Source organism: Neomonachus schauinslandi, chromosome 2, assembly GCF_002201575.2.
Source record: "Neomonachus schauinslandi chromosome 2, ASM220157v2, whole genome shotgun sequence".
NCBI lineage: Eukaryota > Metazoa > Chordata > Mammalia > Carnivora > Phocidae > Neomonachus > Neomonachus schauinslandi.
The window spans coordinates 185,959,535-185,978,799 of NC_058404.1; the positions used below are offsets into that span (position 1 = coordinate 185,959,535).

A 19,265-nucleotide genomic window follows, 5' to 3' on the forward strand; every position below is an offset into this window, starting at 1 on the left:
TCTCACCATTTAATCTAAAACCAAACAAGCACACGGTAGGTTTGCTGTACTGTCTGTCATCGACCCACCATCCAGTCCCAGTTTGAGAGAGTGTCTGATTGCTTGCCCAGGTTCCAATTTCTTTTTTTTTTTTTTTAAAGATTTTATTTATTTATTTGAGACAGAGAGAATGAGAGAGAGAGAGCACATGAGAGTGGGGAGAGTCAGAGGGAGAAGCAGACTCCCTGCCGAGCAGGGAGCCCGATGCGGGACTCGATCCTGGGACTCCAGGATCATGACTTGAGCCAAAGGCAGTCGCTTAACCAACTGAGCCACCCAGGCGCCCACCCAGGTTCCAATTTCAAAAGAGAACTGGGAGGCCCTCCAACCCATGTGAACTCTTGGCATTTCCAGTCGATGTCACTCTTGGAATGATGAGTTTTTATATTTAATAATCACTCTTAAGTTAAATAGTATTAAATTTTATTTGTGCTAAATTGAACTGGTGTCCTGCTGACTTTTTCTAAAAGTGTGGTAAAATATGGTAAGTAAAGTCTCATTCCCTTATGACTCACACTCTGGAATCTTGACCATGGTTTTCATTTCCTAATTATTTCAGTAGGTTCATAGAATATTCTAGAAATCCTCCTGTGATTTTATACAATTAAAGATTACTGTTTTCCCAAAGATCAATGGGATCTTTTTGATGATACTGTGTTTTATTGTTCCTTTTGTTCAGTGAAGTTTAGGATTACCTCCTTGAATAATAAATGGAATGGAGGTCTACCTTGGCTGCTATCCTGACAACGTAGTTCAGGGTAATTTCTTTCTCAGATACATGAACTTACTTGAAACCAGCTTGCCATTTTTATGGCCACATTTTATCCTGTCTGGTCATCTAGATCCATTTTAAATCCCATGCTTTAGCCTTACTACTTGGCTCCAAGAGCTTCTTCCTTCCTCTGCACCTCATTGGTTCTTCAGAGAACTCTAGGATATAATAAAGGTGCATTGTAGGTGTCTACATTCCACTTCAAAGTGTAAAAAGGTTCCAGGAAATTATGCATCTACTTGTAATGTGATACAGCTCCCAAAGCACCTCAAAACTGCAGTTTTCTTTCTTTTGGTGGAGGTTTCACATGTTTGTCATAATAGTATGTATCTTTGCTCAGTAAAAGAATGGAATTTCATTTGTTAACAAATATAATTGAACTTAGTAAGATTTTTCACCATGTGTCATCCGTGTGACAGAAGCTAATGCAAAGATTTGTCAGTCTTGAGTATTTGGGGAAACCAACAGTTCTTTTCTACCATGCATATGGTGCGTGGCAGATTCTATGTGGCCTTTTATATTTTTTTAATTTGTATCTTATCTTCCTGATAGATTTTATATACCTCACACAGAAATTTTACGCTTAAAAAAAATTGAAAAAGAGGACATTGTCTATATATGGTCCTTTAGAATGGTGCCTTGCAAATACAGTGGGCATCACTCAGTCATCCGTAAAGAAAGGACGGAGATGCTGTCTACCTGCAAAGAGTTAACTTCATTTCCCCGTAATAGAAAAGAGTGAATATGGCATGAAGTATTGGAATGAGGAGACCTCTATTTTTTTTTTTTTTTAGTTTTACTTTTTAAATTTTTATTTTAAAGTAATCTCTGTACTCAACGTGGGGCTCGAACTCATGACCCCAAGATCAAGAGTTGCATGCTCGGGGCGCCTGGGTGGCTCAGTCGTTAAGCACCTGCCTTCGGCTCGGGTAATGATCCCAGGGTCCTGGGATCGAGCCCCGCATCGGGCTCCCCGCTCCGCGGGAAGCCTGCTTCTCCCTCTCCCACTCCCCCTGCTTGTGTTCCCTCTCTCGCTGTTTCTCTCCCTCTATCAAATAAATAAATAAAATCTTAAAAAAAAAAAAAAAAAAAAGAGTTGCATGCTCTTCCAACTGGGCCAGCCCAGAGCGAGGCAACTGTTAAGAGTGTTATTTCTCAGACCCTAATACTCCTCTTGTATTATCATTAAAAGAGTCCACTGATCTCTCTAGCTCATTTTTTTTAATAAGACACTTTATTTTTAGCTTATAGTTTCCTCAAAGTGCTCTTTAAATGATTTTTAATTGATTTCTCACTTACCTCTGATCCTCCATACTTTATGACTTGTTTCCTCACTTGGTATCTGTCTAGTTTAGGATATCCTTTGGTTTCCAGCATCTTTTTTTATGTGCCAGTTACCTGCACAATGTCTTTGTTAAGTAAGAAGTGGAGCTTTTGCCTCCAGCTTATGTACAGTGATTTGTGTTTGAAAACTCTTCGAAAGTGCTTTTCCCTCATGCTGTAAACCTTTCATAACTCCTGTTTGACTTTTGAAGTATTCACCCAATATTGCTCTGGAAGCTTATGTCATCAAGGCGGTGGGCTTCACTGGGATGACGTGCACCGTGTTCCAGAAGGTAGCAGCCGCTGACCGGACAGGCCTTTCCGAGTATGGGAGGCGGGACCCGGACGGAAACCTGGATAAGCAGCTGAGCTTTAAGTGCAATGTTTCAAATACGTTTTCAAGTCTGGCACTAAAGGTATGTTGTATCCATAAGCATTTAAGACTCTTTACTGTTAGTACTGTCAGATTAGAAAACTCAAAATGGTTTGCTTTGCAAAATAACCTAATTTTTAGAAGCTATTTGGGGGCGGGGTAGGGTGGGTATTGGTATTGTTTTGGCTGTTCTTTGAAAAGAAATTCAGACCGGGAAGGGACATGTTATGATTTTCATGGGCCTAGACACTTTTGCCCTTTGGACCCCATTCTCCACACAAAAATATCAAAATTATATTTTATGACTGCAAGTGGTAAAAAGATGAATATATTAATACATTTTAGAACATTTTCTTTGACCTGAAAGTTCATTTTTACGCTCTCAATTTTAAAGACATGAAAACATTTCCATAGACCTCCTCCAAATATTGCGTGCCCTTGGCTCTGTGTCCACTGGACCTAATGGAAAAGCCAGCCTTGAGATCGGGCATTTAATCAGGCAAGCTGTAGATCAAGATTTTTGGCAAAGAAGTGCAAACATGTGATCTGTCTTCAGAAAATGTGTGTTTTATTGCAATGAAAAGCATTTTTATTGAGTTTCAACATTTGGGGTATAGATGTGTTTCATTAAAACTACATCGAAGCACATAGTGGAGGTACGATTCCAACACCCTAATGGGACCACATTTTCTCATTTAGCTTTGTGTGGCCATGTGTAACTGTGTTCTCTATGGATTTTAATTACACAGTATGTTCTTTGGTTCTGGCTTATCCCTGAATTATATCACAAACAGCATTGCATACACTTTAAAGGCTGCATGGTAATTGATCAAATGGGTGTTAGGTGTCCTGGTACTTTGTAGGCACTTAGTAAATATTGAATGAATGGATGGATGGATGGATGGATGGATGGATGGATGTGGGCACTCAGTAAATATTGAATGAATGAATGAATGAATGGATGGATGGATGGATGGATGGATGTGGGCACTCAGTAGATATTGAAAGAATGAATGAAAGAAAATTAACATTATTTTGTTCACCTTGACGCCAGTGACCTCCATAAGGAGAGCCGGTTTGCCAAATTTAGAAGTAATCCAACTTCCCCCACTGCCCAAGACAATCTCAGCTAGGTCAGAATGTCTAATGATAATATATTTACTTGATATAATATACTCAGAGGAAAATTGGCAAGATTTATTTGTGACTCTTCCCTCTGGGAGGGTACTTAATGTACCCAGCCACACTCCTGCTGACCTGCTGTTTTCCTTACTGTGTTGTTTGTCAGTAAAAACACACCATAAAAGGCAGAGACACAGGATTGCACACCAGCCCAAGAGAGAGAAGCATGTGTCTTTGAGGAGCACTTAAAATTGATGAACCCTTCTATCTTAGATGATCATAGTTGGTAGAAAGGGATTACAAATGATGAAACCCTACATTTAATCAATTTCACAAGCTACCCCTCTGGGTAAGGAGAGTTTCTACCTGCCAGAGTAGAAGCCTTTAAATGAACACACTCAGATTTGTCAATTTCACACGATTTTATCCTCTAAAGATCATCTATGGCCAGAAACCAAGGACACATTACACTATTATTCATGCTTCATTGATGACACGATATATCCTTTGTGACATAAAATTAGTTAAAAATTATAACATCAAAAGAGCAAAATGCTTTAGCACTTTAATAGAAAACTTACTTTATATTTTTAACTTTATTACTAGGGCAGTTTTTACTCTTCTTGCATGTCTTTTTTTTTTTTTTTTTTTTAATGCCTTGAATATACTAAGATAATGCGAACACCTCCTAATTGATGATATTACCCTTGAATGGGAGAATATGCTATCATACGAAGTTAAACCTCTAAAAAGGCAGTTTCTCTGTTAGCAATAGGAACCTTACTTGAATTGCTCCCTATGTATTTCTTCAATCTCTGTCCTGTCTTTGCTGCCATCACAGTCTGGTTTGGACTTCTGTATTACCCAAACCATTGTGACTTCCCATGTAGTCTTTGGGTCCCTAGGCTCTTCCTTAAAAATCCATCCTTCTTGTATAGATTGGTCTACCTAGGCCTGCCTGACGTTCGACCAGCATGTCCCAATGTAACCAGGACAGTCAGTAAGATAGTAAAGTACTTCCAAACCCCGTAGCAAATTCAGCTGCTGTGCCAGTTCCCGAGGGCTCCCTGAGCCCTGCTGGTCCTCTGGGGAGCATCACCCAGTCCGTCCACCCTTTAGCAACTGAAGGGCGGGTACCTACAGAACAGAGGGCCTCCAGGAGCCTTCCGGTTTGCGAAACCATGCAGGTTGTCTGTGTGCACGTCATTTCAGGTGGTTACTATTGTTAGCATTATCCCTGGATCTACCTGGCATGGAAATTGACCTTGCTCATCCCCTCATGGACACTCCTTGTCTATCTGGAGGCTGGCCATCGGATAGCTTCCTCCTTTGGCATTTATCTGCACTCCTGCCACATGGCTCTTCCTCCCTCCTGTCTTCGGTCCGGTAACAACAGACCTCCCTTGGCTCCTCTCCCAACCACTGGCCATTCCTAGGCCAGTCTCATGCTAATCCTCCTACTAGACTTCCCAGCTCCTACCCTTACCCTTCCCGGGCAATTTGGCTGTGTGCAGAATTGTCACCTTCAAGAAACCTTGACCGAATACCATCCTGTCGGTCCTCTCCCACCCTCATCTCCTTTATTTCTCTTCCGTACTTTGCCTGTAACGCTCAGCTCCTGTATCGTTGCGCGTGGTGTACAGGAGCCAGATGGGTTTCGTGGCTCCTACACCGGACCGAGGACTGCTTGAGGGCAGAGCGAGGGCTTGAGTCAGCAGTGAGTTCCAGTGCCTGGCCTCAGTCGGTCGGCCAGGGGGAGACTGAGGTAGCTGTCATCTGACTCTTACAGCACCGAATCTCTGCTCTTGTCTTCACCGAATGCTTCCTTCCCCCCTTGGCACCATAACAGACCATGTTACCATCACCAGACAGAACCTGTTTGTGATAAATGACTAAGAGCTTTTAGAACTTGCTGGTGTTTTGAGTTCAATGTAGAGCTGCAATGTAGCCTAAAAGAACTGGTTCTTTAAAGTTTTCTTGACTGGAATTTAGAAATCAGTGTTTCTCTCTGCATCCCCTATTTCCCTCGTCCTCGACACCTAGGGTTTTAGCCCAGCTGAAGTTCTTTAACTTTTCAGACCAGTCGTATATGTCTTCATGCCCCCTCCCTCCTTTCTGCCCCTTCTCCTGCCCTCAGTCCCATACCCCTGCCCAGTAAGAGCCTTGCTCCTCTAAGACTCCATTCAAATAGTACCCTCCTTCTCTTCCTGAGAATTCATCACTGCCTGTTAGTTTCCTAGTGCTTTGTTCGTTCTTCTATAGAATAATTAGAAGCTGGTATCATGGCAGGTTGAATTATACTGAGAAGCCATGGGATATGGGGACAAAGAATGTGGTCTCTGTAGCCAGACATCCTGGATTCACATTCTTCTCCCCCACTTAACAGCTGTGCAAATTTGTGCAAGTACCTGAACCTCTCTGAATGTCCGTTCCTCATTTGTTACATGGGCATCATGAAATAGTACCTACCTCAATGGGTTATTGAGAGGATTATGTGAGGCAAATGTGTGGACATTCACAATAGTGTCCAGCACAGAACAAGCGCTTAATAAATGTTCTTGTCATTGTTTTATTGTTGTTGCCTCTCCCTTGTTAGATTATGAATATTTGAGGCAGGGCCCATGGCTCACTCATCGAATATCTCCAGAGTGCCTAGCACAGAGCAATGAAACATCCAGTAAATACTGTTGGATAAAATTTAGCAGCCAAAGCTTAATTAGCAAGGAAAGTTAGTTAAAAACTTGATTCTGAAGGCAAACAAAATCCCTGTTAATCTTTAGCAGTGAGATAATCAAAAAGTGGTATGCATTTAATAACTAATTATACACAAGAAAATTAGCACATATCATATCTGTTTAAAATCAAGAGTGTAGATTGTTAAGACAACATAAGTAAATTAGTATTTTTATTATTTGTTTTAGTATTTTATTGTTTTAAGGCAGGTGCCTCTTTGACTCATTCCAGTTCTGGTGTTAGAATTCTATAGAAGTGAGCAAAATTAGGATTTCAGGAAATTTTAATGTATTAACTACACAGTATCAGAAGTTCTGATTGTTTCATAAGGAAAGGTGTTAAAATCTAGTGGAAGTATTTGAATTAATATCCCTTATGATGTGTATTTTCTTCCCAGTTTAATGTCACTGTAAGTAGGGAAATATACATGAATTTTGCAAATAAAATAATAAGAGCTCTATGATAACATCCATTTCATGTATGTTCATACTTTGTCAATTTTTAGTATTGAAATTAATACTAGAAGTGAACTGTGGAAGTCAAAATATGATGAGGTTCTAGATGATTGTTGGTAAGTCCATTACTTGAAGGCATTTTCTTCCCGCACCCCACCGCCCCCAGCCTCCAGATAACCACAAGCCACACTGAGGCAGTAATAGTCATAAAAATACCACTCACAGTTATGTAGCCTCTTGTGCTTGTCATGGTCATGATCCCCTGTGGTCCTCACAGCCATTCGTTAGAAAGATCATCATTTGATGCCCATGACAGATGAGACCCAGAGAGTGTAAACAAAACTGTGCCGTGTTAAGGGGCCACAAAGTGGTAAGGCTGGGACCCACATCCTGGTTTCTTGTTTCAGATCTTATGTTCCTTTCTCCAGGGGTGGCAAACATTAGACTCCAAAAACATGTATTTCCCAAAGGGTTTTAAGAGCGCTTTTTCTGACTTATTAGCTATAATTGCCTTGTGTTTCCATTGCTGTGATCCATACATTTTAAAATGAATAGATGGTTTAAATGAAATGACAGACTGGTTCCTTGCCTTTAGGCCAAGTGGCAAAAGGTAAAATCATGACAGATGTAACAAATGGGTGTTCCTCGGTGATTTGGTTCATGAAATTTACAACTTTTCCATAATTAACAATCACTTCTTTTAAAGAAATGAAATATACAAATATATTCTTACTATAAAAATCCAAACATTATTCATTATTGATGCAGTTTTTCCAGCACTCCTAGCCATGCTCTGTCCATTCCAGAGCCCCTGTAATTATTATTGAGCCATATTCCATTACTGGACTTTAAAGGGTATTTTAGAAGCCAAAGTATGTAGCTTTCATCTCTCGGTGATCTGTTCATACTCTTCAGACTTTTTATAATTTGCTGTTGTTTGGATGGTTTTACAAGTTTAAACTTTGGTAGAAAACATTTTCTGACTTCCAGAAATCAAAGATGTCATTTCCTTTTTCAGCTCTTTTAAAAAGTGTCAGTATGTCTTCCTTTTAAATTAATTTGATAACCCGTAGGTAATGCTTTCCTAGAGAGTTGTGCTTTGCTTTTGAGTCGTTTTGTGTTCACAATAGTTATTTTATTGAATCGTATAGTTCTTAAGTTTTAATAGATGTCCAGTTTGTAACACTTTGTCAGGATTTTGACCTTTTAACTACTCAATCTGTTGATGTTTTTCCTTTTTTGCTACCTCATTTCACACTTCAGATAAATTTATATACAGAATAGAAATTTAATAGATGAATTTATAACAGACTTTGTGTCTCCATCAGGTTATTATGTTTGTAAGTGAGAATAGTAGAAACCTTTTTGTGCATGTTTCTTAGGCAAAATATTTCTACCAATTATCTTCTTGGCATCTTCAATTTAAAAGAAGTATTCACACTTCCAATACTCAGACTTTCAGAATACTTTATTCAGCAGATATTTGTGTGTGTCCAGTGTGTTCCAGCATTGTTCTAAGCACAGCTGTTAAGAACTCATTTTAAAGTTAACCACTTGCTTAAATAGAACCTTTTAAAAATATAATCATGCCACACAGACTTTCATTAGTTTTACAAACAATGGGTTACTTTTATCAAATACAAATACCAGGAACTATGATTAACATAGGGGGTCCAGAAAAATAAGTGAGATGATCTGCACTCAAAAATCCTGCTACTGTAGTTAAAGGGGCAGACAGTGAGTTGCACTGTGATATTGCACGTATTAGTTACGATAGAGATGGGTGCGGAATGCCACGGGAGGCCAGAAGAGGGAGCAGCTAACTGGAAAAGCAGTATACCGAGGAGTCATGTAATTAATCCTCCAAAAAAGCCCCATGTTAAGGATGTCTTTCTCCTGGTTGTCAGCCACTCTTATTCTGATCCGTCTTTGACATTGCCTGCAAAATTATCTTGCTAGAAATCAGATCTGCCCAGTTCAAGAGTTTGCCAGACAAAAGAACAGAGCATTTCAGCAAGGGATCCTGGCATGTGCAGCACTCCCAAGTGGCATAAAAAATGTAGGAAATCTCAAGGATTGATATATTCAGGGTGGCCAGGTTACAGGTGGTGGAATAGGGAATGTTAGAAGAGGAATTTGAAATGTAGGTTTTAGCCAAATCATATGATGTACTTAGGATTGGGGGGGCAGTATTCGCTAAACATTGGAGAACTGGGGTGCTCTTTAAACTAATTTAAGATCAAATATGTTTTTTAGGAGGAAATTCTTTGGATTGGAGAGAGATTGATGTCAAGAGAAAAACTTTGTGATGAATTCTTCAAACGGAATTTTTTTAAGTGGTTAATTATTTGCCTCCTTGGTATACAGATTTGTTTTTTATTGAATGCTAAATAATTTATAGTTTAACAATCCCTAATAAAGAAGTATGTAAAACATTCGGTGATCAGCTGCTCTGTTTGTTACTATGTTTCTCTAACCTGATTTCTAACATGTTTCTTAGTCTCAGGGGCACTTCTGCTAAGATCAGAGTTTGCTTGAATCTAAGTTTCTATTAAGTATGTAGAATTTCTTTTAGTTGACAGTTTGAATCCATCCTGAATCACCTTAGAGTTCCCTAAGTCCAAATTAATTAAACTCACATTTGTGGTGGGTTGCATTGGTGCTTATATCTATAATTGATCATTGTAAAATTGATAGAAGGAGTGATCACTGAGATTCTTGATCTGTTTAATGCTATCGACGTCAGCAGTATTTGTTACCATGGGAAAATTCACTTTATTGTCTGAAATAATTCCTTGTTTACGACTTTAACTCTTTGAAATAGAGTTTGCATTTCTCTTTATTTTATGCTTCTTCTGTGTTTTGGTGTGGTGTTTGGATATTTCGTGTAACTGATAAATTGTTCTGACTATTAAACATTCATAGCCGTCCGAACTATTCTTTCTGGTTTCTGCACACTAATATGGCAACCTTTCTTTGATTTTGTTTTTTTTTTATGTATATTCAGAATACTATCATCGAGGCTTCTATTCAGCTCCCTCCTTCCATTTTCTCACCAAAGCAAAAAAGGGAAGTCAGACCCACTGATGACTCTCTCTATAAGCTTCAACTCATCGCATTCCGCAACGGAAAGCTTTTCCCAGCCACCGGGAATTCAACAAATTTGGCTGACGATGGAAAACGGCGTACGGTGGTTACCCCCGTGATTCTCACCAAAATAGGTTTGTTACGTGGCTTATGTTCTCCTGTCGTGACTAGACAGTGGGACTTTATGATATCCCATACCTAAAAAATGCTTATTTTTGTTCCTTCTCGCTTTAATGAGTCCCTAGTGAAAAACAATACCACAGAGTACCCATTCGTGTCTAAGTCGACATTTCATTGTTTCTGAAGTTTGTTTCAGAAATATTTTCATTTCCCATTTTCTCCAGATGGTGTGAATGTGGATACCCACCACATCCCTGTTAATGTGACACTGCGTCGAATCGCGCACGGAGCAGATGCCGTGGCTGCCCAGTGGGATTTCGATTTGCTGAATGGACAAGGAGGCTGGAAGTCAGATGGGTGCCATATACTCTACTCAGATGAAAATATCACCACCATTCAGTGCTATTCCCTTAGTAACTATGCAGTTTTAATGGTACGGCAATTGTTAACTTTATGCATAAACACTAAATTTCCTCATTTTTTCCCTATGCGTAGTTAAGCTCCAGTGAAGATTTTTTATTTTTATTTTTTTTAACTTTTAACATAAACTGTTACCTTGTATTAGGAGGTAATATTTGGGGTAATTCTGAATTTAAAGGGAAATTAAGTGACGACCGAGTGCGATGTATGGGATTGAACTTGGTTATAGGGATTTTCAGGACACTTTATAAGTGAATCAGTTCCACTAAACTTTGATCTTCTGAAATTTGGAGACATTTTGGGTCCATACAGTCCAACTATTAAACAGGAAAGAGTGACTCATTTGCCCAAAGATACACAGTGAACAGTGAGACATTTTCCTTCTTTGCCATCTACCACTTTTTCCCACTATACAGCATAAGTTTTAGACTCTTGAATTTAGAGTAACCGTGGCAATTTTCATTTAGTCACGGTAAGTGACAGTATTGACTCAGGTCGTGTCTTTTCACTGTTAATGCTAATCACGCTAATGTTGTTTTCTGTTATTTACCACTATTCATATGTTAGTCTGTGTTAGCCAGTTTCTTTAGTCTCAGGGAAACTAAAATGTATAGATATATATAAATGTGTATATGAATGTATCTGAACAGTTCCGTTATTAACGAGTTACTTAAGTGAACCTGGTTCCTGAGCTGTTAAGTGTGAAATTAGCCATACTAGTTTGTATCTTATATTACAGTATATACATGGAGTACGTAGACATGCATTTGGAGAGCAGTGGAAGGAATTACTTAGGAATCTGAAAGACATTTTTGAGAAATGGCACGAGGCTAGCCTGGGAGTGAGGATGCTTATGTTTCTCTTCCTGCCTCCAGATCTGAATCTGTTATCTAGACAGGATTTCATCAAAGCACTAAATAATCTTGAAACATGATATATCTTACTTTTTGTAAATTCTTCTTTTCTTAACAAAACAAAAGCGTGGGGTGCCTGGGTGGCTCAGTTGGTTAAGCGTCTGACTCTTGATTTTGGCTTAGGTCATGATCTCAGGGTTGTGGGATCGAGCCCCATGTCAGGCTCTGTGCTCAGTGGAGAGTCTGTTTGGGATTCTCTCACTCCCCCCCCAACCCCCCCGCTTGTGTTCACTCACACGCTCTCACTCTCTCTCATAAATAAATCTTAAAAAAAAACAAACAAACCCAGAAAGTGTATTTACCACTAGAAATGATTTTGAAGCAAGCCTGAAGTAGATTTTCCTGAACTCCTTTTTTTGGTTTTCTCTTTGCACCTCAACTAAGTATATACCGTACCCAACCTCTGGTCAGACAGGCAGAGGAGGGAATAGATTGTTTAGCGGGGTGTGAAGATTGTCTTTCAGTGACCTCCGTCAATACGTCTGTTATTTAGCTCAGCTGACCATGGGTGGAGACTACAGGAGTCTGACTCAGTCATATTTGTTTAAGTTATTTATCCTTTTCTTGTGTATAGTTCTTGTTGATAAGTTTAGACTTCTCCCAGATAGAAGGTGTTTGATATCTGTAATTTTGAGTCTGGTTTCTCTTAAGTTCACATTTTATTATTTTGTAGTAACCTTTCACATTCAAGCATGAAGCAATAAAGTATGAAGCATTTTCTTTCAAAGTGTTTTATCGTTCAGGTTTTGATTATAAAATAACCCGAAATTAGAAAGTACTGGAGGAGAAATAATAGAGATACAGCATTGTCTGAACTTTACATAATAAGTAGAGAAAGTTGGGCAAAATAAATGAAACAAAACACACACAAAAGGCATTTTATAGGCTTCACTGTTAATGACATGATACTGTACATGTGAAACTTTTATTTTTATTTAATACTTAAAAGCATCTATTTTTGAACTTCCTAGCTGTTCTTCTAAACTATTTAAATTGGCATAATCCTTTTCTAGAAAGAATAAGCTATTTTATCTTTCATGCTTTTAATCTTTTAAAAAATGTAATACACAATTCTTTAAAGCTAAAAAATACAGTACCGAGATATTTTTCTATTTTCAAAGAATAGCCTTTCTTTTGCTCTTTTAAAATGTAACTGTGCCACCTAGAGGCAGCAAAGTGAAATGTATCTGAAATTGTCAACAAAACTTGTTAACAAAAATTATGGGATTTTTAGAATTGCTAATTAAACAAGAAGGTACAGCCGATGGAATTATGCCTACTTTTGAATAAACCTATGTCTGAGATAAAACAGCTATCTTCTAAATTTTGGAAATCAGGTATCTTTTAAATTTTGGAAATCAGCGTCTTTTTTCCTTACCTGGCACTATTTTGAATAATCGATAAAATCCTATTTTTCTTGAAAACTGTCTTAATAGATGGCTTTCTGTAGCAAATCTAAATTCCTATTATGGCAGATAAAAACTTTTTCCTGATCGTGCTTAAAAAAACGAGACAAAGAATATATTTGTTTGCAAATCCGGAATAGATACCATGGTTTTGTTCAGTAGATGTCCTGCTGTAACCAGTTGTGTATATCCTAGGTCACAGTGGGAGCCAGAGAAAAAACTTAAGCAGAAATTAGGTCTGCTTGAAATAAATGATCAGAAATAGTAGGAATTGAGGCAGAAAGATTCCTGGAAGTTGGGGTTAGTAGGAGACAAAAGAAACCTGAGTAGTAAGGAGGTAACGTGTGGGGTCAGGCTATTTGGGTAGTACTGTCGGTGATAGTAGTAAAGATAAAATGTCCTCTGTACCGTGATTCCCTTTTGTTACTGTGTTCACACAGAAATACAGGAAACTAGAGAGCTCTCATTTGTTAACTACATCCCTCTAGTGTGGCTTTGAAATTTTGTTTGTATAAAACTTGCTGAATGAAAGCAAACTTCAGCTTCACCTACGCTATAATTAAACATGCATGCTAGCAACATTTTTAAAATATAATTCTTAAATAGGTACTACATTCACAGGGATCAAATGTCTTAGTTATTTCAACACATTAATATATAGTGAAAACTTGACCTCCACCCCTCTCTTCCATTTATGGTCACTATCTGGACAAAGTAGGTAACTGGTCACTAATAGAAGTTTCTTGCCTGTTGTTGAAGGGATTTTCATGTATATTGAAACAGAATGAATATCTAGTCCTATTTTCTTCCATTTTTGCATGAAGGCTGCATGCTGCAAACATTGTTTCAAACCATGCTTTTTTTCCCCCATGAGACAGTGTATCTTCTGACAGTGATGATGTCCTTGGAATAATATAACTTATGGTACTTTAGGATGATATGATGCTGGTGGCTAATTTTCATTAACTGCTTATGTTCTAGGCATTCTCCTGAAGTCTTTACATGCATTAACTTATTTGGTCATTGTGGCTACCTCATGAGGTCTAGTGCTATTATCATTACGCCCAGTTTACAGGTGGAGAAACTGAGGCATAGTGAGGTTAAGCACCATGCCCAACTTTGCAAAGTTGGTGTTAGAATTGGGACTTGAATTCGGACTCCAGAAATCAATGTCTTAGTCACTCCAGTAAATCTCCTTTCTGAAATCTTCCTATATCTTCCTCATTTTTTTTTTTTTTTTTAAGATTTATCTATTTATTCTAGAGGGAGCAAGAGAGAGAGCTCAAGAGCAAGCTTGGGGAGGGTCAGAGCTTGAGAATCCCCAAGCAGACTCTCTGCTGAGCACAGAGCTGGATTCCGGGCTCTGTCCCATAACCCATGAGATCAGGACCCGAGCCGAAACCAAGAGTCTGACTCCCAACCGACTGAGCCACCCAGGCTCCCCAGCTTCATTCTTTTTCACCATTGAACATTATTTTATGTTCCTACCATGACTTATTTAGGTCTTCCTCTGTTTCCAGTAATTGCCTTGTACAATATTATTTCGCATATTTAATAGAAAATCTGCAGGATAAGTTTTCTGAAGTGGTCTCAAAGGGGGACCAATTTTGTTCAGTGGAGGTATTGAGCAAAGTGCATATATAGATCTTAGGTGTATGGTTAATGATTTTTTTAGGTGAATACACACCTTCGACTACCATCAAGATTAAGATTTTGGCTTGAGCACTTGTTAGCTCTCCTGTGCTTCTTTCTGGTTAATCCCAGCACGTCTCATGAGATATCCCCTGTCCCATGTCTGTCACCATAGATCAATTTTGCCTATTCTTAAACTTCATAAAATTGGAATTTTACAGTATATACTCTTTTGTGTCTGGTTTCTTTCTTTTTTTTTTTTTTTAAAGATTTTATTTATCTGAGAGAGAGAATGAGAGAGAGCATGAGAGGGAGGAGGGTCAGAGGGAGAAGCAGACTCCCCGCTGAGCAGGGAGCCCGATGTGGGACTCGATCCCGGACTCCAGGATCATGACCTGAGCCGAAGGCAGTCGCTTAAGCGACTGAGCCACCCAGGCGCCCCTGTGTCTGGTTTCTTTCCCATCATTACATCTGTGAGATATAATCTTTGTTTTTGCATGTAGCAGCAGTGTATTCTTTTTCATTGCTACACAGTTCATTGTAGGAAAATACCAGAACTTGTGTGTTGCACTTTTGATGGGCATTTGAGCTGTTGCTAGGTTTTGGCTCTCAAGAGAAAGCTGCTCTGAGTATTCACGTACATGGTTTTTGATGGACATGGGCACTCCGGAGTGGAATTACTGGTTGGTAGGTTATGCCATACAGTTGACCAACGTGGTCGTTTTGGTTTATAGTCTCAACAGTGATGAGAGCTTTAGGTTTTCCACATCCTTGCCAACGCTTGGTAGTGTAAATCTTTCATTTTAGTCTCTGGTGGTGGTATTATATTGTCGTTGTGGTTTTAATTTGTTGTTCTCTGTTGACTAATGATGCTGAGCACCTCTCCATTTTCTTATTGTCAGTTTGGGTATCCCCTTTTGTGAGGTTCTTGCTCAGCTCTTGCCTGTTTTCATTATCTTTGACTTTTCATTTTTTTCTTTCAGTTTTATTGGGATATAATTGACACGCAATGTTGTGTAAGTGTAAAAGGTGTACAGCGTAATGACTTCCACGTATTATGAAGTGATCACCACAATAAGTTTAGTTAACATCTGTTATCTCATACAGATACCAAAAAAAGAAAGAAAAGTTATAGGCTCTACACTCTCAGCAGCTTTCAAATGTACCATACAGTAGTGTTATCTTAAAACCGGGAGTCTGTACCTTTTGATTACCTTCACCTAGTCCCCCCCTTCCCCTGTCCCCTGCCTCTGGTAACCACAAAAATGATTTCTCTTTCTCTATGAGGGTTTTTTGTTGGTTTGTTCGTTTTGTTTTGTTTGTTTTTAAGATTCCACAAATACATCTTGCCTGTTTTTACTTTGCTTATCTGTTGTTTTCTTACTGACTTACAGGAATTCTAGATATGAATGGTGAATGGGAGCTCTTTGTTGGATTTATGTGTTGCAAGTATCTCTCCCAGTCCATGCCGGTCTTAATGAGTTAGGGCTGCTGTAACAGAGGACCGTAGGCTGGGGTGGTTTATAAAGGACAGGAATTTATTTCTCACAGTTCTGGAAGCCTGAAGCCCAAGATCAAGGTCCTACCAGATTCGGTGTCTGGTGAGGGCCCGCTTGCTGGCTCATAGATGGCGTCTTTTTCCTGTGTCCTCACATGGTGGAAAGGGCAAGGGAGCTCTCCGGGGTCCCTTTTATCCAGGTGCTAATCCATTCATGAGGCCACTGTGTCCTGATCACCTCCCAATAGACCCCACCTCTTAATACCATCATATTGGGGATTAGTGTTTCAACATACGGATTTTGGAGGGACACAAACATTCAGTCTATAAAAGTGCCTTTCTCCTTTTTCTCTTAATGTTGTCTTTTTATGAACAGAGTTTCTTAATTTTCCTAAGGTCTTGCTTTTTATAGTTACTGCTTTTTATATCCTCTTTAAAAAAATCAGGAGTGTCAGACTCTTGGTTTCAGCTCAGGTCATGATCTCTGGGTCGTGAGGTCAAGCCCTGCATCTGGCCCCATGCTCAGCATGGATTCTGCTTGGGATTGTTTCTCTGTCTTCCCCCATTCCTCTCCCCTGTTCCCATACACACAATACACACACACACACACACACACACACACACGCTTTCTCTCGCTCTCTCTCAAATAAATAAATAAATCTTTTTAAAAAAGAGATAGGTTTTCTTAGCTTAATTTGTTTTCTTTATATCTGATGTCTATAAACCATGGTGAGCATTTGACCCACAGGCCCAGTCCCGTCAGCTGCTTTAAGTGGTTAATAAACACCTGCACAGTAACCTCAATTTCCCTCTTGGCCCTCAAAGCCTAAAGTACTTACTGTTTGGCACTTTACCCCTTTCCCTGGGTCGGTCTCTCAGCTGGGGTTCTCTTCCATTTGGGTAGATCATTTTGTGGTGACAATCCAGAATGCCCCAGAAGAAGCATGCCCTGCGGGACCAGTGACAGGAGCACCTGTGTCTTCCTCCAGTTGGAACTTGGATGAGGGTCTTCGCCCTTTATTTCAGCCTCCAGTTTCTTTCTCTATTTCTCTATTCTCTTCACTTGACTTTTGAAAAACACTAATTGCTTTTAAATGTAAATATTATATGCAATATATTTTGAGAACTGAGTTGGCACTTTGTCTGATGGTTCATTAGATATTATGTGGCCACCTGTGTTTGTTAGCTCTCCCATGAGGCCTGTGAAAGGCACGCTGGTGTGCCCTCCCTCTGGCCCCTACCCAGATCCTGCCAGGTGATTGGTGGTGTCTTCACCTTATAGGGAGGCAACAGCTCCAGACTCAGGTAGCCAGCAAGTGAGTGGTGATGTGTTACTGAACATTTCCTAGAGGAATGTCAAATACGTGGTGCATGGAAGGAGTCTAGAGGCCAAATCCTAGATATTGAATTATCTTATCTGAATAATACCAGTTATTAATTCTGCACTGGAATAGTAGCTCTTTGTAGAAATTGAGAGGAACTGTGTCTGCTTTTACTAGCATCTAACTGGTTCTTATTGCCCCAGTGTTTTTTTGAATTTTCCCATGGATATTCTGGACTTCTGGCAAAATGTGAGTGCGTGCAGGCCCTGGGACTATAGACTAATCGTGTGAGCATCTCATAGGGGCAGATGGTGCAGACTTCATGGTGATAGGCTTTTTCTCTTATATTTTCCCTTTTCTGCTACTCAGTTTACAGCCTGTCAGCTCTCGAGGGCTGGGACTACGTTCTGCGTTTCGCTGAGTATCCAGTGCTTGGCATAGTGCCTGGCCATGGTGGGTACCCAATTAACATTTGTCAAATAAATAGATGAATTGCAGGTTTGAGACTCATCACGACATAGTGGAGCTCTCAGACTAGAATTCAATTTCCCATGTTGTAGCTCCAGTTTCCTCTTAACTGTGATTTTTGTCAGGCTCCGTGGGCCTCTCTTCATCATTTGTTACAGTGAGGGGCTTGTTAAGGTGTTCTGATACGATCTTTTTAGATCTATAATTTGGATATTGTCGACTTCCGATTCTTCAGGAAAATCTGCCCCCTTTTCTATCTAGCTTTTCTAGATGTGTCAGGCACCTCTGGATTAAAGATGCATTTACTGTGAACGGCTTCCTCCGTCCAGCTGTCCTTTTGTAGCTTCCAGAGTCAGTTTAGAAGGATAATTTCGGGACAGGATCTGATGACTCTACAGCCCCGGTTTTCTGGCGTGGGGACCGTGGCTGGGGCGGAGGCACCTGCCCAGCCTGCTTTGGTCCTTTATAAGGAAGGAAGCCTTATGGTGTCGACTGTTTTCATTTTAGTCGGGCACTGTCTGCATTGTGTTCGGGAGGACAGACGTGGCAGCCACGTTCCCTTGGACCAAACGTCGTGACACTTAACCTCTTTGTGCCTCACTTGCTCAACCTCTACAGTGGGGCTGCTGATGTACCTATAGCCCGTAGAGGTACTCGGTGTAAAGTGCTGGCTCGGTGCCTGGATTATGGTAAATGCTTTAGAAGTGATTTGCTGTTACTTACAGTATAGATTTTGAGCTCTTCACTCCCAAAACCGTCTTGCCTTTACCATCTTCAGACATTGTTGCGATCTGATTGGGGTGTCTCTCCCCTGTGAGGGGCAGCTCTTCAAGGGCAGGAACCACATCTTACCATTGCGTCCCCAGTGCTTTACCCAGTGGTCAGTCCGCTTGTATTTGTTGAACTCGGAGTTGAACTTGACCGCAGATGGTTAGCGAGGCCCGTTTAGGCTTAATTGTCTTGGAGGTACTACTCTGCCTGATCACAAGTCTGTTGCTGTCTCTCCGTGACCCTCGTAGCAAAGTCAGTATTCAGATTTATCTACATCTCAGATGTAGAGCAAGGGTGTGTGCATGTATAAATATGTACATATGCATGTATGCATATGTATGTACATCTGTGCATACATATGTATGCACGTATACACACACACACACACCCCATACGTACATACACCATAAGTAACTTGCACAGTGGAAGTTAGGAAGGCAGAGTAAGGTGTGAAGAAGATAGCATGAAACATTGGTCCTTGAATAAAACAAAGAGATATGAGGGTCAGTGTGTGGTTCGTCCCTGGAGATAATCTCTGCATGTCCAGAAACGTGCACCTGGAACGGGACTTTCTTTTTTCCCTCAGGACTTGACAGGATCCGAACTCTACGCCCAGGCAGCCGGTCTGCTGCACCCCGTGGTTTATACTACCGCCATCATTCTCCTCTTAAGCCTCTTGGCGGTCATCATCAGTTATATATACCATCACAGGTAAGAAAGGCAACTTGGCAAATGGGGGACTTCGAGTGGAGGGAGTTTATTTCACATCAAATTAGGATAAAACTGAGTTCAACACCATGCTTACCTTCC

General features: G+C 40.0%; 1 protein-coding gene across 2 annotated transcripts in view; it reads left to right on the forward strand.

Moving 5' to 3' along the window:
* Nucleotides 1-19,265, forward strand: part of ADGRA3 (adhesion G protein-coupled receptor A3) — a 124,206-nt gene that overhangs the window by 90,656 nt on the left and 14,285 nt on the right. For both annotated transcript variants that reach the window (XM_021679428.2, XM_044913014.1), the window contains 4 exons: nt 2,347-2,550; nt 9,825-10,038; nt 10,249-10,457; nt 19,042-19,166. In XM_021679428.2, coding sequence (XP_021535103.2) covers nt 2,347-2,550; nt 9,825-10,038; nt 10,249-10,457; nt 19,042-19,166 — 752 coding nt within the window. The remainder of the gene's footprint in view (nt 1-2,346; nt 2,551-9,824; nt 10,039-10,248; nt 10,458-19,041; nt 19,167-19,265) is intronic.